A 23,250-nucleotide genomic window follows, 5' to 3' on the forward strand; every position below is an offset into this window, starting at 1 on the left:
AACGTTTGGTTGGTCCTTTACGACATTATTATGTAGAAGAAATATAGAAGAATAATAGATTTACTTTGCTATTTTCCAATTTCCAATTTTATGTTTCTTATTGTTTATAAATAAATTAACACTTAGTTTTCATAATAAAAATTCAATTTAATAAAATTTCATCAAGTATAATAAGATAAAAATAAATGATAAGCAATACTTTATATTAAGCATTTTTTTATATATTTCATATTTGCCAAATTATAGACTTTTATATATATTAATAATTATAATTCATTATCATTAATTTTTATTTATTTGTTATAATTGTTGTCATTGTTTTCAAAATCAGTTAATGAAAAAATAAAAATATATATATGATATTACGATCAAGAAAAATATAAAATAAAAAATATGTTCGAAGAAACTATTTTAATATTTATAAACCGATAGCTGCGTATTGCAATTATTAAAAGTATGAAATTTTAGTAAAAACAATTTTTCAAATTTTACCCTATATATAATTAATTTCTCTGTCTCTCTCTCTCTCTCTCTCTTTCTCCTTTCCCTCTTCTAATTGGTCAAGGTGTAAAAGAAATAACCTACACGCTTAACTTCTAAAATCGATCGCCCGAGGGAGACTCTTTCAACTATTGACTCGTGGTAAGTTATATAATTGTACTGTACATGAAAAAGTAATCGTTGTAATCCTTCAATTAAACTTTTTTAACATATTAAATATTAAACAATAATGATTGTTTAATTTTTACACTTCATGTTTGATTGAATAGTTTTTATAGAATTTAAGTTTACAAGTCTATTACAAGTTTTTATTATAACATGTTGACATCTACAGTGATGGACTTTTAAACTTTTCTTTTCTTCTTTTTTCTTTTAAATATTTCTTTTAACATATATTCTTAATATTTTAAACTTGCTTGTCTTACATTTTCTTAATTATCTGTTATTCAATTGTGCGATTAGTACTCATCAAAATATTTTTAATAATACGCATAACCAATAACTATATGCACATTTTGACGACAATAACAAATTTTTTAATTAATTAAAATGATATTTGCAGATGTCGGATAACAACCCTAAGACTACGCCAACAAAGGTACCTACTCCTAAAGTAGCTGCCGCACCTAAGGTAGCTGCAACAGCCAAAGCAACTGCTGCAGCTAAAACAGCTAGTGCACCTATTCCAAAAGTAGCTGCTGCTCTTAAGAAAGTTAATCTTAAAGAGAAAAAGAAAAGATTAAATAAGCCAAGAAATTATGATTTGGGAAATGGAATATACAGGTTTAGTCGGAGTCGTATGTACCATAAAAAAGCTATTTATAAATTCATTAACAAGAAAACACCTAAGAAGGTAAATTATGATATACACATTTAAAATAATTTTTTACTTTTATTTATATATAATTTTTAACTAAGTTGGGCAAATTAAATTTTTACAGGAAGCTCCTAAAAGTCCTGTAACTATTGTAAAGAACATAGATGGAGACAAAAATGGAAAAACTAGAACCGTTTTGTTAAAAAAAAGAAGGGCAAACTATCCTACTATAAATCGTATAAAACCTCGTCCAGCTAAAAAATGTTTTAAAGATCACACTAGATATTTAAGACCAACATTAAAACCAGGAACAGTTCTTATCATTTTAGCTGGTCCTCATAAGGGCAAGCGTGTTGTTCTGTTAAAGCAATTGAAAAGTGGTTTACTTCTCATCACAGGTATAATAAATAAAATTAATAAAATTTTTAATAAAAATTTATACAAAAATTTTTTTTACATTTAACTTATATGATTCAATGTTATTAAAATTAAACACATTCCATTCTATTATAATGAATATCTAGTATAATACACAATATAATTAGTAAATGAATTTGCAAATAAGTTTTCATTTTATTTTATAGAAACTTTAAACATCAAAAAATTACAAATGCATGTCCATAGTAATTTATATGAAAATCAGTATCAATTTTCCAATAACTTATTAAATTCACATAAATTTAAATATTAAATATTTATTAGTTGCTTATAATTTTCTGAAATATAGATATTAATTGTTTATATATTACTTATATTTATTTTAAATATTTTTCCATAAGGACCCTTCCTTATCAATGCTTGTCCATTAAGAAGAATCAATCAGATTTATGTTATTGCTACGTCCACAAAAATTAATTTAAATTTGATACTGCCAAAACACATCAATGATAAATACTTTAAAAGGAAACGTGACAAACGTGCTAAGAAAGAAGAAGGTGACATCTTTGCTGTAAAGAAGGGAGAATACAAGCCAAGTGATCAAAGAAAAATTGATCAGAAAGTTGTTGATAAACTTGTTATTGATGCTATCAAGAAAAGCAAGGATAGAAAAATGCTCTTTGCATATCTTGCAACTATGTTTGGATTACGAAGCAGTCAATACCCACATAGGATGAAATTCTAAATTTAATAAATTTTATAATTTTATCTGTAAGATCAAAAGAATCAATAAAAATATGTTTACAGTATAATTTTGTTGGTTTTTTGGTCTTATTAAAAAATTATTTTTTAAGTTGAATTTTAATAATTACTTTGATGTTTTGAATCTTGTTGAACCTTTAACTGATACATTATTTTTACACTTACTATTTTGAGCTATTTGATTAAAAAATTCAACCTCTACTTGTACATATGATCCTCCTAGGTAATAATAAATACATAGATAAATGATGTACAAGTATCGATGAATGGCCTTAATTGTTATAAAATTATACCAATTGGATGTGTACTATTATTCCAAGTACTATGTTTTCCAGAGGAATGAGTTTTTAAATGTAAATTCAATTCTAACATAGCTCTTTTAGATAATAATGCTATCATTTGTACTGCTGCTTTCTCTTCAAAATCTCTTTGGTTGTCTTGGTTATATCTGATAGTTAAATTTGGACTCCATGCTCCCATTCCTTCACATCTATAAAATAATTTATTATTATATTAAAGAAGGAAAATTAATATATTTTGAATTTGAAAATAACTACGTTTTAAGAATATTAAATTTTGTTTTATTTTTTTTAATTGAAACATCAGTAGATTCACAATCGCAAAATTCTTCACTTTCAATAGATTCTTCATCGATGCTACTGTTTTCATCTTGACTTTTTTCATCTTCATCACTCAAAAATTCTGAAGATATAGAAGAAACATCAGCTAAAGATCTTTGATGTATTTTTTTAACCATTTTTTGTGAAGATATATGATACGATTTGTGAAGACCTGATCCACCCCAAATTTTTGCTAGTATAAAAAATATATAACAAATTAATTTGTTTTTTAAGAATTTAAATGTATTAAATATTTGTATACCGAGAAGGCCAAATTTTGGTCTAGGCGGTATAATTTCAATTCCTTCCCACCAAAATGTTTCTTTGCACCATAATTTGCCGGGTGGAAGTAAAGGATCATGGGTTAATAATCGTGTAATTTTTTCTGGAAAAAATAACTGTGGAACTGCGATAGATATAATTTCTCTATATGCAAGAAAAATATTGATAATATTTTCATCCTTTTCCGAAATTATCTCTGGAACATGTTCCTAAAAAACGAAAATTATTAAATCGAAAAATTATAAGTTTTGTAAAAAAACTCACTCGAAATTTGCAGCCATTTTTATTAGTTATGATTTGAAATTTATAAGCTCTTTGACTGCAACACGGGTATCTTCCTAAAGGTAAAGGCAGTATTTTTTGTTGTTCATTTATAAAGAATTGTGGATTTTCAGGATGATAAGAGCACCAATCCATCTGATTAATGGGAAAATAAATTCCACACTGTCGACAAAAAAGAAAATGACAATCACCCCAAAGTCTCCAATAAATTTTACGCCACGAGCGTAATTCGGCTCGCAGATTAATAATATAATTATTTAAATTCCATGTCATATCTCTAATAAAAAAAAAGTTTATAAATTTTCTTATTTTAACAAGATATATATTTTATTATAAAAATTAGTTGTACCTAGTATGTTTACTGTGAAGATTTCCTTTAATATCAATTCTCATATTACTAGGTATACAGGGGATTAAATTTGAAACAGAAGAAACTACATTTTTTTCACACTTTACACATTTAAAAAATGTAGCTAATGAATCAAAATGCCCTTTTTTATTATCTGGTTTTGAATTAGATAATGACATAATTAATTTACAAAATAAACGACTTTGAATTTTGTCCTTTTTATCTTTTATGGTTTCTACGTCTATATTAGTATACAGATCTGCTAATTTTGTTAACAAATTATCATTTAAACAGGTTAAAATTGTAGTAGTTTTCAAAATTTCTGACATATTAATGTGACAATATATTAGGCAGCTTTCTAATAATGGATACATTTGAAGAAAAGATGCAGATACCATAATAGGAATAACATTATGTGCTTCGAGAACTGGCCATTCCGATGTTTTAATAATGTCTTTTTTAACCCATCTCATAAGCCAATCAAAAATAACAACATCACAATGTACAGAAATATCCATTTCTTCTAATTTCTGACCAGTTGTAACATCAGCAAAATAACACATTTTCTGTATTAATAATCTTTGAGGACAACGAAAATTCTTCTTGATATTCTTTACTTCATCGCATACATGGATTTCTACTTCAGTTCTATATTATAAAATAAATTAATAAATTTCATAATCTTATTGTAATTTTAATTTAAAAAATATTAAATTGTTACTTACTCAATGCTGTTCTTTTGTTTATTTTTATCTTTATCTTTTTCTTTGTTACCAGTTATTGCATTAATTATACAACTGTCCATATCATTAGAGATAAAGGATGATTTTTTAGAATCCATAATTAAAGACTTTTTTATAGTAGGTTGTGAGAGTACATGCTTAGGAATCATATATGGAAGAACTGAATCTAATAAACCTTCATGAAGAACATCGCTTAAACATCTTTTCATAACTTTTGTTAGTAAATATTCTTTTTTTATTTGTGCAGATTCTATTGTTGTTAAACTTTTTGATTTATACACATTATTTTTATTTGAAGTTTTAATATTTAAAAATTGATTGCTTCTGTCTCCTAATGGTGTAATTAAACTTTCTGACTCCTGCACATTAATAGGAATCGCTTCTGCTTCTGAAGCTAAATTTAGATTATTTGGCTCCTAATAAAAATAGAAGTTATAAAAAAAAAACAAAAATAAGAATATTGAGATTGATATTCTAAAAAGATACCCTTAGACAAGTAGTTTGTAATTTTTTATATTCTTTTATGACATTTTCTGATTTTGCCTCGTACTCTGTTTCTTTTAAATTTAACGAAACTTTAACAAGCGTCGCCCAGTCAATTTCACTATTTGCTGATAAGGTACTAGCTAATTCTTCAAAAGTTTCATTTACTTGATAAGCGGTTTTCATAAAATCAAAAAACATTTTTACTGACAGTTCTGGATATTTTTCTTCTTCGTCGAGGCATAATGCTTTCTCTGGTACATTTTTATTTGATTATTACACGATTTTTTATTAATAATGAGGATTTTAATTGTATAAAAATTATATTTCTTCATTATGTAACAAAAATTATATATAAATACCTTCGATTAGTGATAAATCAATAGGTTTTGATACATCATTACAAAGTTTCGATAAATCCAAGTGCTTGAATAAATTTGGATACATTTTTAAAAATTTTAATTTAGTAATATTTTGACAATTAAAATAATTTGTTTATATTAACAAAAAAAAACTTTAAATTTCCATCACTTTTTACAAAAGGTTATAAGTACACTAACAACAAAATATAACATAATATTAACAATAATTAATCAATACCCATGTGATCTATTGTAAATACAGTATCTTAATTTTACTGTTGCTAAGGAAATAATTGATCAAACAAATATGTTTCTGTCTTTATAATTTTAATATAACTATCATTATTTTGTAAATAGTACTTTGTTTATTTAAATTGCATATAAAATAAATATATTGTTTACAATATTAAAATTATTTCACTTACAAAATTATATGTTTTTATTTTATGTAAATTACAAAACTATTTGATTAACATTTATTATTAAAATCAATGTATAAAATAATATTTTTTATTTATAATACACGTGAGTAATTTATTTTAGTTATTATTTTTAAAAGAAAATGTACAGATTAATTTTATTTATTTAACAAGTAAAATATCTATTTTAAATTTTGTCTATTATTTTTAGCAAAGTTAGTCGTTTTCACTTTTTATACAATAAAAATAATTAAAACCGATATTTTTAATAAAAAAAATAGAAAAAGATTATTTATAATTACACGTCTGTTTTAAGACAGAATTATTTAAAACAGTAAATGTTATTAATAATTTATAACAAAATGAGTTTATAAAAATAATCAAAATTGTGGTTTTGTAAAGATAATATAATAAAAATTTATTAATAACAAATGTTTTCTATCGTGAAAAAGCTTCCAATACAAATTCAATACAAAATTAATTTTAATATTAATAAATGAGGACAACTTCATTTAAAAGTAAGACTATAATTTGCTTTGGATTTTAATTAGTAAATGAAAGATAAATATGGTAAATTAGATTCATTAAAAATTAGTTTACAGAATTTGAAAATGTTAACTTTTTAAAAAAAAAAATTAATTTATGATAATTAAAAGACCAATACTAAACATATTAAATACAAAACAATTGAAATTATTGGTAATATGTTCTTACAACAAAATTTATTTTAAGGAAGTTTTCGGAGCTTTGAATACTTATATTATTTGTATAGTATTTATGACAGTATTTCAGTAATTATTGAATATTAAACTTTGAATATGAAATTAAGAGAATGGACTTTATTATTAATAGATTTGCAAAAAAAAAATATATCACGACAATTTTTGAAAAATTAAATATTCTAATAATAATTTAACTTCTATTAAATTTGTTTAAATTCTTTTATGAAGAAAATATAATAAACACTATTAAATTTTGATCTTCATAATTATTAAATATGTTTTAAATAATTATTAAATATGTTGATAAACTTTTATTATATACCTGAATATATACCTTTACCTATAATTTCTATTTATAATATAAATAATTAACAAAAGTTTGCATGAAATATAAAGCTTTAATGAAAATTAAGAGAATGACTTTTTTGCTAATTGGTTTCTATATACACATTTTTTTTTAATTTGGATCTGGAACAGTAAAATATTGAGTTGGAAAATAAGATTAAAATGATACCTTAACAGTGAAATAAAATTTGAAATGTACATTTCTTGATTCTGATAAAAACAATGGATATAATATACATGGTTATATTATAACTATAAGCTATAAATAAATGAAATGATTATTAATGAATACATATTGTTTACTACTATTAATGTTGGATATTAAAAAATTATTCAAATTTTTTATTAATAAATTCTTATTCTTAATAATTACATGTTTTACATTATTTATACCGATTGGGTATTTACATATGTAAAGCACATTGTGTTAATAATTCATGGCAAATGATCTTAAAATATCTTGAAATTGAACCATTTAATTTATGTCATTAATTTTTTTATTTAATACAGAGCATTATTATATGAAATGAAATTTAAATTATTTATAACATATATGTTTAAATAATTAGTTATGTCAAATATTTATAAATTGATATAAAGATTTAATTATAATTTATATGCATTATTTTAATCCAGAGGATAAAAATAGTTAGCTGAATAAATTGTAAAAATGTTAATTTTTTAATTAATTTTTTACAGATACTACATATTTATATAGATTAACATGAATAGATGCGATTATTTAAATAATATCTCACCAAGAAAATCTTTTTCGTAAGTTTTGTAATACTCAGCACAAATAATAAGGTATTATGTTACTATTAAGATTTATTTGATTATATTTTAAATATAAATTAAATATATATTTTCTGTAATCTCCAGTGTAAAATTCTAAATATGTGTCTTAAACCTCTAAATTGAGTTTTAAAAAGAACAAAATTACAAGGTAATAACGGGAAAAGAAGGCTACAATGAAGGTAAATATTAAAACTAGAATCAAATTTAAGTATGAAATGCTCAATAATGGAAGGAAAATGAGAGTAAATACGAGAATGGAGTTTTATCAATTTTGTTAAATTCAGGTTGAATCCATCTTAAATGGGAAGTGATGAAAACATTAAATGTTAATTAAGAGAGAATACAGAATCAGTTAATGATAGTCATTTTATTACAATAATATCATGATACGTGTTTATTATTTTGAAAAAAACAAATTTGTAATAATTGCAAATTTAAAGATAAATATTTGTTATAAAATAAGTCAAATCGTTTTTTATTCTTTTATCATAAATTGATATAAAGAATATTTTTCATATCAATTAGTCATTATATGTATAAATAAATAAATAATGGATACATTTACCATTTATACTAGATTATTGGGTTCATATAATGGGATTATTAAATTCTGTCACCATATTCAGATCTAAAAATTATATCTACATTATACATAAATAGCATATATTTAGTTAAAAGATTTATTAAAAATTTTGTACCTAACATTCATCGGTTAAAAGTAAGATGAATTGTGTTTTGTTATAATTATCAAGACTTTAAATACATTATTGAAATTGAAAAGCTTATAAAATTTGGATGAGAAAAAAATTGTGACTATTAATTCAAGTTAAAAATGCAATTAAAAACGTATACTTTATGAACATGTACTGTTGATGACGATTTGAAAAAAGTTGAAGTTTAAATTTAAATAATTAAATGTTCAGAATACAGTTTCATTTGATTTAAACGCATTAGAGTTTATCATTAAGTCTTAGTCAACTATCATAAATTTTAGAATTAATATAAACAACAAATTTAACGGAACTTATAACATTTACAATAAATTTTACGACTAAAGTAGTACACTATTGATTTAGCATACAGTCCTAAATATGTAGACGATTTATGAAATACTTCAAAATAAAATCTTCATTATCATAGTCATGAATTAATAAATGTAAATTTTTTTTAATCCTATTTAACATATTTAAAAATAGCCATCACAGTCATTTTCGAATTTAGTTAATAAATGATGGTACATATATTAAATTATAAAAATCTATATATAAAAAGAAAAAAACCTATTATAATAATTGTATATAAAAATAACTACAAATTTGAAATAAGAATTTAATAGATTAGTTTTAGAATACTACTAAATGTCGATAAATTAATAAAATATAACTTATTTGAATATGCAAATACTTTTACAAAATTTTACTTTTAAAGGTAAATTGTTTATTTATATTTAAAAATTGTAGTTGATTTATTTATGAATTACATATTATATAAATATACAATATGATGAATATATAGTATGCATGTATCTATATCGAAATTTACAACAAAAACCTAAACTTACTTTAGAAACAGATATTCAATAATTAAAGCTAAAGTTGTTTTATTATATTAAAAGAATAAATTATAAAAATATCTATTCAAAAAGTTATTCTTTATACGAAATAAACTAAAACATTTAATATTAACTAAATAAAAATAAAAATTTATTATAAAGAAATTTTTGTATATTTATGAAAAATAAACTGTCATAAATCTTCTATGTAAGAAACAAATTATTTATTTACATATTAACAAATTAATTTGTATAATTTTTTATATTTTACATACAGATTTAAAAAAATATTTTATAATAAAAAATGTTTTTATTACTCTAATTCGTGTTAAAAATTCAAATGCTCCGAAGTTGTAATAATTTTAGTTTTTATAAATTTTTGTTATAAAATATATATTGAACGCTTAGCTGATGAACGATTATATAATATGAATATATAAAATATTTTTTATTAATCATATGTATGTGCATAATGTAATTTAATTTAAAATAAAATAAACATTATAAAGCAATTTATAATCTTATATTAATGAAAGACTTTTTCATATTTATACAATAGTTTTTTATGTTATTGGTAATGTATTTATATCACTTTTATTAATTAAGGGGAAATAAGGATATATTAATTCATATTCACATAAGATTTACAATAATAATAAAAAATATTAATATAATTCATCATCTTATAAAAATGGTTCAATATTAATTTCGAATGATGTACAAGGTATACTTAAACCAAATTTAGAAAGCACTTCAGGATGATGAGTTCCAATTTTACCAATCACTTTTCCATATGATACTATTTCTGCGCAACGAGAAAGAAAAAATGTTGGATCTAAAAATATTTTATTTAATTATTTTGTAAATATAATAATCTATAAAATGATATAATATCCATAAAATAAATAAAATTATTTGAAATTAAGTAGAAAATGTATTTATTACTGTTAACCTTTGAATGATCTTAGATAATAACCCGTATCATCTTTATTGTAATTCCAAGAAACTTTAAGAACATGCATTATCCTATCAAGAACTCCATGAACAAATTCAAATCTGGCAATTTTGTTATAATAAACTACACACAAATGCCTTTCATTACGAGCTCCAACTTCTAACATAGTATCTCGTAAAATAACATCAGAAATTTCAAATAATTTTATAGGAAGTGGCAACTTCCGATTTGCTGCAATAGTTCTTAAAATACCGGGTAACAAGGTCGTCCTTCCAACCTATAAACATTTTAATGCAAAAATTCAAATTTATTATTGTAAAAAATTAATAATATTCAAAAATTTATTACTTGAAATTCAGCAGTTTTTGGATTTAAAATGTGAACTACAGGCAAATTCATAATGTTATGTCCAAGTTTTTCAGCAATATCTTCTTTAGAGCACTAAAAGTTTATTTTAAATAGCATTGACAGAGATATTATTAAATATTGTTTTAATATAATAATGAAATAAATATACCAGTGAAAATGTTAAAGCTTCTGTAAAACAAGCACTAGCCATAACTTCACGTAATTGGTCAGTAAGTTTATTAAGAGGCAGCTAAGATGTTAATCCATTAAAAAGAAAAAAAATTATGATATAAAAAATGTAAAGATTAAATTAAATAAAATTAAAAAATATATAATATATATTGCATACTTCCTTTCCAATACTTGGTGTTTTTGGCACAGTTTTCTTAATTTTATTATAACCATACGCAATTGCAATATCCTCATAAATATCACATGCATGAATAATATCATGTCTTGAAGGTGAAACTTGTACATGTAACTCGTCATTGCCTTTCAATTCAGTTTGTAAAGACATTTTTGTAAGAAGTTGTGCTACTTCCTCAGGTGATTGACTAATTAAAATAACACATTAATTATAATAATTATACTATTAATATTGTTGTTTGCAATGCTAAAATAAATATAAAATATAAATTTACTTAATTCCAATATAATTTGTAGCATGTTTACTATTGATTTTTTCAATTCTGTACTTCAAATCTGGACTATCAAACTTCTTAGTATTAGGATAAACTACTTCGACAATTTCTACCTGATGCATTCTAGAACAATATTTGCTGAAGGCACAGACTAAAGTATCAAGTGCAATTTTTGCCTGTAATAAAATACATTTAAAATTTTGTAATAAATTTTTTATGAACCTTATTTAAAATAATCGTTTAGGTCACTACTTTTGTTATATTAGTTGCAGTACATTCAATAAAAATATTTTTAGTATTGAGAGTTATTTTAGAATGATCTCCATTGACAATCGGTGGTAATGATAATATAACTCCATTTTTATCATAAATTATTGGGTAAACCGGGCTGTTCTTAATGATAGGTAAATATTGTTTTAATTGAGAATGATTCTATGACACAAAAAAGAACAAATCAATTATAATATATGGGAAATTTAAATAAATAAAGAGAATCTCAATCGTACTGCATATAGATCCATTATTTCTTCTCCGGTATATTCTTTATCTTGATTTAAGGGTTTGAATTTAATATTTTTTGGTAGCATAGCATCATATATAAATGGGCCTTTAATTGTATCTAAATCATGTGTTCCTATTGATACCAAAGTACGTTTTCTACCAATATTCTGATGCAATTTATCTTGAAGGTCAATAAAACTATCATAAGCAGTTTGTGTTATAGTAACATCTCGTAATATAGCAGCAATAATATGTCCTCTTATTTGTAAACACTATGCAAAAAAACATAAGCAAGAATTATCTTTAAGATTTTAATGTATTGAAAAAACAAATTTTAAGTTTTTTAATTACCGCCTTTGTCATTTCAATCCTTTCTACATTTTTTGGTTTAACAGTTTTATAGACAGGAATTGGTATTCTATCGTTTAAATTTGTTAAGTTAAAATATATATGAGTATATTTCTAAAATGATCACAATACTTACTTTCCTAAAAATACTAAAAGACCTGTTACTAGACCTTCTAAACACAATAAATCATAACGATTAGCAGGAACATCTATTTTATAAAGTATTTCATCTGACCCTTCTTGTATATGATCGATTCCTTGTTCTTTAGCTATCATTTGTTGTTCTGTTGTCTAATAAATGAAACAATTATAAATATTATTAGTGATTAATATGTTATGGTAATAATTATATCAAAATTATTAATAAAATAATATTGTTTTAATTATAATAATTTCATATATTTAGTAAAAGTTTTAATGTATAAAATTGAATGTTTATTATTATTGAAATACAAAATTAAAATTGAATATAAAATTACTTATCAATTTAATGTACATAAATTACATACCACTTCGTCCAACTCAAGGCCAAAGGAAAAGCATAATTTTTGAAATTCATCATCAGCTTTAAAAAATAAAATATTAAATAATATTCTTAATGATAAATACATCCATCAATGAAAAAAATTTCTACAATTTGTAAAATGCAAACAATTTAATACTACTTACTATATGTTTTTCCAAGAGCTTTAAAAAGTAAATCACGTTTTATAGTCACTGTAGGCATTTTTATTTATAAATGGTATTATAAACTTAAAAAAATCTAAGTATCCGTAATTAGAATTTTTTAGGTTAAAATACTTAGACTAAAATACATATATCGCTCTACTTCTTTCTCTAATTGTTTATGTAATTCTGTTTTTTCTAAAATATTAATCTAACCTATCTCCCTGTATTATTTATTATGCTAGAAAAAATGTTTAACAACCAAAATACAACACGCACTACTTTTCGTTTAATAATTGAATCTTAATAGAAAATTTTTAAATATTATTTTATTTATTGTAACTGAAATTGTGTACACTGCAATCTACAGAAAATTAATATGCAATCAAATAGTACACATCATTTAAGATTTGCAGATATGTATTGTATCAGCATTTAAATATATATCTCATCATTAGATGCTTAATAGTTGTAAATTTATATATTTTTAAATATCTGACATAATAAAAGATATTATTTAATGATTAAACTTATATTTTAACAGTGGTACAATAAATTTTATAACAAAGTTATAAGTTATGACATTTACAAATCAATGGATAGTATACGAACTAAAACATCAAATGATACGTATTGTAAATAGTATTATTAGAAAGAAAAAAGAATAAATCATTACAAACGATAAAATCTAGATTGATTCGAATCCATAGAGAAAAAACTAAATTGAATATTAGTATTTAAAAATAATTTATTTTATGTTTAATTTTAAGTTTTATATAAATAAAACTCAAATAAATATATATTATTTGAAAGAAATTTTTTTTTATATAGTTGTAATTCAATTTTCTTAATTTTTTTAATAATTTATTCAAAGAATAAAATGATTTAAAGCTATTCTTTATTTACAGAAAAATGAAAAGAATAAATAATCTTTAAACATATTACAGAAATATCTATTAAACTCATTAAAAAAATAAATCAGAATAGCTCTAAAATTATTCAAAATAAGATTATATGAGTTTTATCACTTCATTGAAAAAAAACAAGTTATATTGTAAATATCTTGAATTGCATCAAGTATAGTAAGTTTTTCTCAATGTCATTTTTTTCAAATTGAATCCATGAACAAATAGAAAACATTATTTTTTTTAACTTCATTTGATAATATATTTATCACATTTTGATAATATATTTAAAAATACATGATATTGATTTTAAAATAATTGTATTATATTAAAAGTATTTAAAACTTATAGGCAGAATTTTCGTATTAATTATAATACTTTTACATTATATATGATAATAATTATGTTATTATCAATATTTTTGTATAATTAATATTTGAATAAATGCAATTTCAAAAGTGTCAGTGCAGTAGTCTTCAATGCGTTATAAAAGTAATGTTAATTAATTGAATATACCGATTTCTAAATATCAATTTAAAAAAAGTTGAAAAGATTAAATAAACATACGCATACAGGTATTATAAGTGATAATTATTTGATAATCTTTGATTATCATTGTACTGACTTGGCCATAAATCTCTGTATATTTCACCTCCAATATTTCAGTAATGAGCACCCGTATCAACGCGCATATTCAGGTATTGGCATAAATAAGGTGAAAATCTTACAAGAGTTTAAACAAAGATAAGAACATTTTTTATTATACATTGATACTAATATAAATTAGTATCAAAAATAAATATTTTAAAATAAAATTTAAAAATTCTGCACAATGTGGATCTTACACTATCAATGAAATAAAATAATTAAGTTATGGGCTATAATATGAATTTGTGAATTAATATTCTCTTATTCTTCTTTAACATTTTATTTCATCCACTCTTTTCTTCCGAGATTAACCTTATTTTATTAAATTTTTAACAATACTCTATTATTATTTTTTAAGAGTTATATTTTGCAATAAATTTTGTATGACAACAATTCATTAAACTATTAATAATATCAACGACTAAAATCATACTACTAATCTGAAACGCAGTATATTTTATAGACAAGTTTATAGACATTTTTATTTGTTAACTTTTATCTTAATAAAAAAAAATGTTATGGAATACTTCAAAGAAAGAAAAGCAATTCAACTACGAAAACAGTAATGTATCATTCTTTACGAATCAATGAGAACATAAAACTAGATAATCTAGCTGAAGTAATTTATTTTTAAAAACTTGAAATAAATATAAAAATAAATCTATGTAAAATTTACATAAATATAATTTAAAGAAAAGAAATTCTAAAAGCAGATTATAAAACTAATTTATACATTTTAATATTATTTTGATAAACATCCTCTTACAACATCAATGTTTTAGAAAGAAAAATAAACTATAAGTTCGAACTATTAGTCATAAAATAAAAAAATTAATTAAAAGTAATAGAGTAGTGTAAAATAATAAAAACTTTAATTATTCAATCAATATCTTATATTTAAATAAATGCATAACAATTTTATTTTTAATAATTTCTTAAATCTAAAAAAATTACTTCATTATTTTATTTTTTTCATTTTAAACATTATCGAATATTTACAAATTTTAAGATTTTATGAGCCAGAATGAATTATAAAAATCAGTAATAAAATGCATAATAATTTAAATATGTTAATTATTTCATAAGATTATTTTTAACTATTTGTAATTTACTTCATTTAATAATAATAAAGATACTAATTATAATTTTTATGAAGAAAGAATTGCAAACAATTATCAAATTAATTCGAATAATTAAGCTAATACTGAAAATGAATTATTTTTTAATGAATTATTTTTATAAAACAATTATAATAGAAGATATTAGTTTAAAAATTATAATTATATATTATAATCAAAGTGCTTTAATAAATATCATTAACATATTCTTACAAAACATCTAGTAAAAAATATTGAATTTAAGATTTTTAATTCAATAAACTTTAAAGATAAATTGATTTTGATATTTAAAAAAAAAATTAAAATAAAAATCAAGTACAAAAGTTGTCAATTTTATTAAAATGTGTCTTCATATTTTTTTAATTTTACCATAATACCGTTCTTTATATGTGTCATAAAAATCAAATTATTTGATTCGTGGCACATTATGAATTCGATTGATTGTGTAATTACATAAAAACTTGTGATTGTTCCACTTAATGAGAAAAAAATATATTTATTATTATCCAGCGTTAAAAGACTCAAGTATATTTATATGTTAGAAAAAAAATTATTTCACGTTATTATAATGATTTCTTTTTTTAATTCTTTAGATTTTCTTTTAAAACAAATTTTGAAAGATGTTAAGTATGATTATTTAAAACATAATTAGCTAAGCTATTGACCCCATTCAAATATTATTTCATACAAGTAAAAACAATCCTAAATGAATTAATAAAATTAGCGAGAACAGTATTACTAGTAATTTTTAATGTACAAATAAGACTATATTTGTCTTTAGATTTTTATTTACTTTCTTATTCAACTGTTAACTAAAAAATAAATAAAAACTAGATATTTATACTTTAATTTATATTTGAAATATAGATTACAGGTTCTATCGTTTATAAGGATTTGAACCTTAAATATTATTTATTTAATAATACTTGTTAGTTAAGAATGTTTCAAACTAATAATTGCATAGTTAAGTACTAAATAGTAAATACATTTTTATTAAATTAAATTATTTAACATATTAATTTGTAACGTAAATTTTATTGTATTGGTGAACGATAAATAGATATGCTAGGGATCTATGAATTAAATAAATAAACATGATATAAAAACAATACAACAATTTTTTACTTTTGAAGATTGCAAAGTTGTAGATAGTAGTACATTGTATTTATATTAAACAAATATAAATTACTAATTAAACATAATACCAATATTGTAACTTGAAATACAATACCATTAGCGCACAAGCAAGTATATATAGATAAAAAATCGTAAAGGTAAATTCATGCATAAATAAGAATTTGTAAAAATAAAACTTGTATACTCATATATACATAGCATGTCAAAAATCTGAAAAATTTTTTTAATTCGAGTTGTAGCTATTTATAATATTTTGAACCAGAGCGAAAAACTGAAAGAATCTTTATTTTCATTAAAACCAAAAACAATTTCTTGATATTCATAATTATGGAATTTATCTTTATTTGCCTCTTATAATCAATCGCTTATGTATTTCTATTCATAGAGATGGCACCATTGGCTATATAATGAAGAACATTATCCCTCATTTTCTTTAAATTAATAAAATATTCAAAATACTTATATCCTTAATGCAATGAATGGCAATACACTCATGATTATTGTAATTATTTGTTCACTATATTTGCCATTATAATAAGCCCGAATCTACTTTCCAAAATGGTTTATAGTTATTTCACTACAGAAATTCACGTAAATACAAATTCGTAAAAACTTGATAATAGTAGGATTTGTTATAATTTATCAATTTCATCGGTGTATTTTATTTTGATATGTTTGGATTTATCGAGCATAAGATTAATGTTCTTAAGCAAATTAACTATTATAATATGAGAATTATACATTATATAATGTTCATGATTTTACGCCGTTTGATATTAATAAATGTATTTATTTATTCGTTTATTTATTTATTTATACGACAGTATATTGTATTTATGGAAATTAGTTGTATTTTTTAATAAATAAAATAGCATATTATTACATTGAAGGTAAATTGACCAATTACTTGTAATATCACAATTCTATCTACAACAATATTAACTTTTATAATGTAATGTTTGTACATTCAAAATCCAACTGTTTATACTGTTTATAATTACCTAAAAAGTGATGTATTATTTGAATAAAATAAAATTAAACATAAAGAAGACTAATAATATAAAGAATACATAAGAAAAATCTTATTAAATATATATTTCTCAATTTTATTTATAGATCTTTAATATTTAATATAATAATTCTAAAACAATTTATGAAAAATAATCCTGTAAAATTCAAACAATAAATTATTAAAATTCATTGAATGGATATAATGTAATTACATTTTCTTACTAAATAATAAGTGGGGATCAATATAGCAATTCGTATTCTGACTGGTTTAAAACATGTAATATAAAAATACAAAAAAATTATCGATAAAAGAATTTTAATTTTAATCAGTTACTGAGCAGCAAAAAATACGCACATAACTATACGTAGATGGCGTTGCATGTCTCTATCACACGTCTGTTTTTTAAATTAAAACAAAATCAACGTGTTTTGCTAAAAAAAGAAGTCGACAATCAATTAAGAGTATATTTTATTTCACAAAATATGCTTTCTCTCTCTTTCACGACGCCCCTTGTTTCTCTCTCTCTCTCTCTCTCTCTCTCTCTCTCTCTCTCTATCTATCTATCTATCTAATCTATATATTTATCTATATATATCCCTATGTAAACTGTAATATAATTTTAAAAATATATAATATAATATCTTATACACATATATATATATATATATTTGTTCTGCATATAATCCATATAATTATGCATATGTAATTTCTCTTTCTGCTGTCTGGCTCTCTCTCTCTCACTCTCTCTCCCTCTCTTTATCTTAGTATGCGATCATTCCAAAGAATAAACTTTAATGGATTATTTTGTATATAGATAGCTTACTAGATATTGCAAGGTAGCATTTAAAAATTGATGGTTTCGACCAACAATTTGGTATTTTTAAATTAAAATACCACGAATTTCATTTTGAATGCCTTTGTTATATTCAGACAAAATATAAGATATTTTTATATTAATTTGAATTTTATATCTGAAATATAAGACATTGTATAAATTACATTACAGAATAAGTAACTTTTATAATGTAATTTGAGAAATTAATAATGATATCCTTACAATTTTTCTCTACACGTTCGTGTATAATATATTTCCCAATAAATATAAAGTAAAATAATAATTCAAGCTGAAAATGATAATAAATTATGCTAATGATTTGCTATTACTATTTAATGCTATTACTATACAATTCTAATACTATTTAATAAATATGTTAATGTTATTCACAATGAGTTGCTAAATCTTGTAAATATTAATTAATTCTGCTATGTAAGTATTAATATAATATACGTTTATAGTGCAGTATTGTACGGATAGAAAAAATAATAATATAAAATAACTATATAAAATACTATAATCATTCGTAGAACCAATATATTGTATTTATCAAAGTAATGTTGAATTTAATAGACATTTTGTTTAACTATCAGAAATACATATACTGAAATTGTTAAATGTTTATCCTCTTATATGTAATTGAAGGAATTACCCTATTTATCAAGGCTTCGTCTGAAATCACTTGGTTAATTGTAATATATAAAGTACTTATGGAGCAGTTTTTAAACAATTTGGAATATTAAATCATCTTTGCATGCAAATGTGAAAATTTTATTTCTTTCCGAACGACGTCTTAATCATTCGAATACGCATATACAATAATTTTTATATCTTTATATTACGATTCGTAGAGCATAAGTCTATAATTGTTGTAATAGATTGGGTGTCAACAATGCCTGCTGTATTCAATCATAAAATATAACAATGGCGAAGAAATTATTTATAGAAAAATTGTTCGTCTGTGTCAAATGTTAATTTTCTTTCAATCGTTTTATCATTATTATTATTGTTTTTGCGATTATTATTGTTGTTGCTATTGTTGTAATTAGCTAAGAATAATTATTAGTATTGAGTTGAAATCAATAAATCGCACCTTCGATGTCACTTACCGATAACTAAGGTCGTTTTACCAGAGCCTTCATTTTTTAGGCTTTGGCATGGCTGAGAGGATGCCGAAACAAATTTCGGCAATCAACGAGTTCCGCAAGTCAGCAGAGAATAACGTACTAGCGGGTTAGCTTGACCTGCGCAACGATATTAATTAACGGTCGGCGGGAGGGGGAATGGAAGGGGCGCTAGTAGGAGGGGGTAAGTAAGTGAGTAAGTAATTAAGTAAGGACCTGGGGGAGGAGGAGGAGGATGCGCTTCGCACTCGGTAAAATCAAATGTAAGGCGCGTCTCGTCGTATCGACCGCTCGGCGTACGTGCAAGTGTCGCGACGGCGGCGGTGGAAGCGTCGTGGTCCCATCACGGAACATCATGACTTTAGATACGCCAGCAGGGGCAGCGAGCGAACAAGTTTAGGAGCGAACGATTCGGCGACGTTGTCATTTGTAATAAGCGCGTGTCCCCGTCGTGCACAGTGGTCGAGGGTTCAAAAGCAAAAACCCGTCTTCCGCATCGGCTGGTCCGAGGTGGACGCGGAGCGGGGCTGTGGCTGCGGCTGCGGCGTCCGAGGAGGTGGTCAATACAGCAGAAGGCAAACCGAGCGGTAAAGAAAACATGCGGCGACTGCTAGTGCTCGAGGACGACGCCTTCAGCCGCGCTGTTGCTTGAGGAACTGCGGACGCGCTGAAATCTCGAAGATACTTGGGGCACAAGGCGATAACGAAAGTGAGGACGATCAGGAAAGCGAAAGTCCTCACTGCAATTTCGTCAACTTACCCGCGCGTTCTTGTGTGTGTCCACGGCAATGACTGAGAAAAAGGCTAAGCGGTTGTCCACCGAGATGGATGGCAGTGGTAAGCTCGAAGAGGAAGCCCAACGCGCTGCCAACTACGGTGACTGGATCTGCACCGATACCGAGTGCGTCCCCCTTCACGAATAATTATGCTGCGAGCGACGACTCCTTTTCCCCACCCCTCTCTTTATTATTATTTATTATTTGTTATTTTCATCGATCCGACTGATGCACTTCTTCCAATTTCATTTTCCATGCTTTGCTCTTTTCCTAAGTTGATTATGCAGGGGACCTCTCCGAACTTATCCGGCCAACGAACTCTTGAAAATCATGCCAATCCGCTTATCGTACAACTGCTCTTTGTATCAGAATTCTTAATTTTCCGTATAGCAGTACTCGGTAGCTAACATTTTCATATAGGTTATTGCCTTCTTCTTTGTCTAATCAAGACCTATACGTTTTGTTGTTGAGTAGCTGTTATATTTTGTAATTGATTTACCATCGACAAGACAAAATTTTATTTAATCAATATTTTTAATAACAATGAAGCATATATGGTTTTGCTGACTGACCATTATTTGTAGCCTGACACAATACTCATATATTTTATATATTCTATTTTGGATTACAGGTGTGGCAATGTGAACTTTGCAAAGCGCAGTTCCTGTAATCGTTGTGGCAAAGGTAAAGATATTTATGCTATATCTTTTTTCGGTGAGAGAGAAAAGAATATTATTCATTTTACCCATTCTCAGACCGAGGAGAATGCCCCAAAAAGAAGAAGCTTGGTCAGGAAATTGGAAAAGCAGCTGCTGAAAAGAGTCGAGGTTTATTTAGGTAAGTTTCAAATGATTAAGACATATGGTTCGTAATTGTAAATTCATTTACAATGTAAAATAATATATTATAATGAATATTCCTAACTACATATACATTGCCTTTTCTCTGTAAATACAGTAAAAGAAAAAAATATATATTTAAGTCGACTCGATGGCTAATGAAATTTGAAAAAATAAATAACTTAAAAGATGTGCGCTTGTAAAAAACTTTAATATTTCTTAATTATATTATTTATTTGTTATGTTTTATTATTTATATTGTACAAATTATTCTTATTAACATATTTTACAATTTCAGTGCAGATGATTGGCAATGCAGTAAATGTGGCAATGTCAATTGGGCACGTCGTCAACAATGTAACATGTGCAATGCTCCAAAATTTGGAGAGGTTGAAGAAAGAACGGGTTATGGAGGTGGATACAATGATAGAGGTGTCGTTGAGTACAAAGAACGCAGAGATGATGATGATGATGAGTATGATGAGTTTGGTAGGCGCAGAAAGAAACGAAAATTAGAAAACCGCTCCGATGATGATTCCAAAGATTCATCAAGATATAGCAGTCCACCTCGAGGCAGATCAAAAATTTTGAATAGTAAAACAGATGAATTGGATAAAGAGAAGGAAGAAGTTAAACAAGATATAGAAGAGTCGAATGAAGTAGCTGTAGAACCAGAGGTAATTAATGCATTTAAGTTTTATAATATGGATGTTAGTTTAGTAAGAACTTTGTATTATAGAGAGAAGATGATGATGATGATGAAGATGAAGATGAAGATGAAGGAGACTTATCAAAGTATGATTTGAGTGAATGGGATGACTTCACACCCATAAAAAAAAAGTGCGTATTTAAATTCAATTTAATAAAAAAAGTTTGTTAAATAATATAATTTATTTGAATATTTATAGTTCAAATGGTAAAGCTGGTTCATCGGAAGAACGTCAGTCTAGGTAGTATTATTTAAATATTTAATATTTATCAAAGTCAAAATTACTTATTAAAAAAATTGTTATTCTAGATGAGAATGATGCTTCAAATTATGTATTATGAAAGCTTGCCAAGAAAATGAATTCTGCATAGTGAAAGAAAATCGCCCAATTGCGCACATGTTTGTAATCCTATAAATAATAACAACGCCAAATTTTGTAGAATGAATTTGCAAAATATGCAAAATTCTATTTGGTAATTCGGAAAATAAGTAGAGTACACTGCTAATTTCGCAAAATAGTGAAAACTGTTTAAAAATCATTTTAATTTTTTCATGATATCTTTATAATATGCGCATCTTTTAAATAAGAATTGACTTACAAATTTCTTTTTTATTCGTGTGATTAAATAAGAAATTAGTCAATAGTATTTGTGTCTTGTATTAAGAAAAAGCACTTTCATAAAATATATAGCAATTAAGCTATTGTAAATAAGCAACGTAAATGATGGATGTTCATCTCTTAATGTGCGATAAATTTCAATGCCAAGCCTTTGAGTAAGTTCATAAATGAAAAAAATTAGTAGAAAAAAAACAATGAAAAAATAGCAGATTAAACTGCACATATTGGATGAAGGTAGGTAACAGTGCAAAGCGTCAATTCTCTCGCCGACTGTTATCACTACTGACTCTTCTTTCTTGTAAATATCTTTATTTTATTTTTCATTTATAATAAAAATCATTCTTCAACAACATAATTGTTCTTAGTCAATTATATCTTCTTATATATATATATATATATATATATATATATATATATATATATATATATTTTGTTACACACTACGTGAGTGAGGTGTGTTGCGTTGAATTGTGTGCGAGTGTTTTGTCGAGTGAAAAGGAAGGAATTTTTTAACAGATTTTCATGATTATGCACAAAATTGGTCACGAAGAGGGTAGACTTTTATAACTATAACTCAATGGAATATGGAGGGGCGGACGATATCGTAGAATTTATGTCGTTGGGTACACATGTGTATGTATATATAATATATAT

The 23,250-nt window shown here is 24.3% G+C and overlaps 4 protein-coding genes across 5 annotated transcripts; 2 read left to right on the plus strand and 2 right to left on the minus strand.

Moving 5' to 3' along the window:
- Window positions 1–1,034: 1,034 nt before the first annotated feature.
- RpL6 (ribosomal protein L6) lies at window positions 1,035–2,496 on the plus strand. Its single transcript, XM_011496361.1, has 3 exons — window positions 1,035–1,354; window positions 1,443–1,716; window positions 2,098–2,496. Exons 1-3 carry the CDS (start codon window positions 1,064–1,066, stop codon window positions 2,439–2,441), a joined length of 909 nt encoding a protein of 302 aa, XP_011494663.1. The 5' UTR covers window positions 1,035–1,063; the 3' UTR covers window positions 2,442–2,496.
- Window positions 2,497–2,564: 68 nt separating this feature from the next.
- LOC105363986 (uncharacterized protein KIAA1841 homolog) lies at window positions 2,565–5,677 on the minus strand. Its single transcript, XM_011501819.1, has 9 exons — window positions 5,580–5,677; window positions 5,221–5,471; window positions 4,717–5,150; window positions 3,992–4,639; window positions 3,625–3,919; window positions 3,341–3,569; window positions 3,016–3,271; window positions 2,752–2,948; window positions 2,565–2,677 (listed from the first exon to the last, which is right to left on the minus strand). The coding sequence occupies exons 1-9, from the start codon at window positions 5,662–5,664 to the stop codon at window positions 2,565–2,567; spliced, it is 2,508 nt and encodes an 835-aa protein (XP_011500121.1). The 5' UTR covers window positions 5,665–5,677.
- Window positions 5,678–10,080: 4,403 nt separating this feature from the next.
- beta-PheRS (phenylalanine--tRNA ligase beta subunit) lies at window positions 10,081–19,714 on the minus strand. 2 transcript variants are annotated; one of them, XM_011496607.1, is made up of 12 exons: window positions 12,878–13,222; window positions 12,718–12,773; window positions 12,345–12,499; window positions 12,212–12,278; window positions 11,866–12,132; window positions 11,612–11,791; window positions 11,360–11,535; window positions 11,068–11,272; window positions 10,888–10,968; window positions 10,719–10,811; window positions 10,368–10,647; window positions 10,081–10,250 (listed from the first exon to the last, which is right to left on the minus strand). In XM_011496607.1, the coding sequence occupies exons 1-12, from the start codon at window positions 12,933–12,935 to the stop codon at window positions 10,099–10,101; spliced, it is 1,770 nt and encodes a 589-aa protein (XP_011494909.1). In that variant the 5' UTR covers window positions 12,936–13,222; the 3' UTR covers window positions 10,081–10,098. The 2 variants fall into 2 exon arrangements, with proteins under 2 accessions (XP_011494909.1, XP_011494992.1); XM_011496690.1 differs by lacking the exons at window positions 12,718–12,773; window positions 12,878–13,222 and adding an exon at window positions 19,639–19,714.
- A 322-nt stretch (window positions 19,715–20,036) lies between these two features.
- Window positions 20,037–22,537, plus strand: LOC105359764 (zinc finger Ran-binding domain-containing protein 2). Its single transcript, XM_011496482.1, has 7 exons — window positions 20,037–20,554; window positions 21,061–21,113; window positions 21,185–21,266; window positions 21,567–21,945; window positions 22,008–22,108; window positions 22,177–22,218; window positions 22,287–22,537. The coding sequence occupies exons 1-7, from the start codon at window positions 20,442–20,444 to the stop codon at window positions 22,288–22,290; spliced, it is 774 nt and encodes a 257-aa protein (XP_011494784.1). The 5' UTR covers window positions 20,037–20,441; the 3' UTR covers window positions 22,291–22,537.
- The last annotated feature ends 713 nt before the right edge of the window (window positions 22,538–23,250 follow it).

This window comes from Ceratosolen solmsi, unplaced genomic scaffold, assembly GCF_000503995.2.
Source record: "Ceratosolen solmsi marchali unplaced genomic scaffold, CerSol_1.0 scaffold10, whole genome shotgun sequence".
Classification (NCBI taxonomy): Eukaryota; Metazoa; Arthropoda; class Insecta; order Hymenoptera; family Agaonidae; genus Ceratosolen; species Ceratosolen solmsi.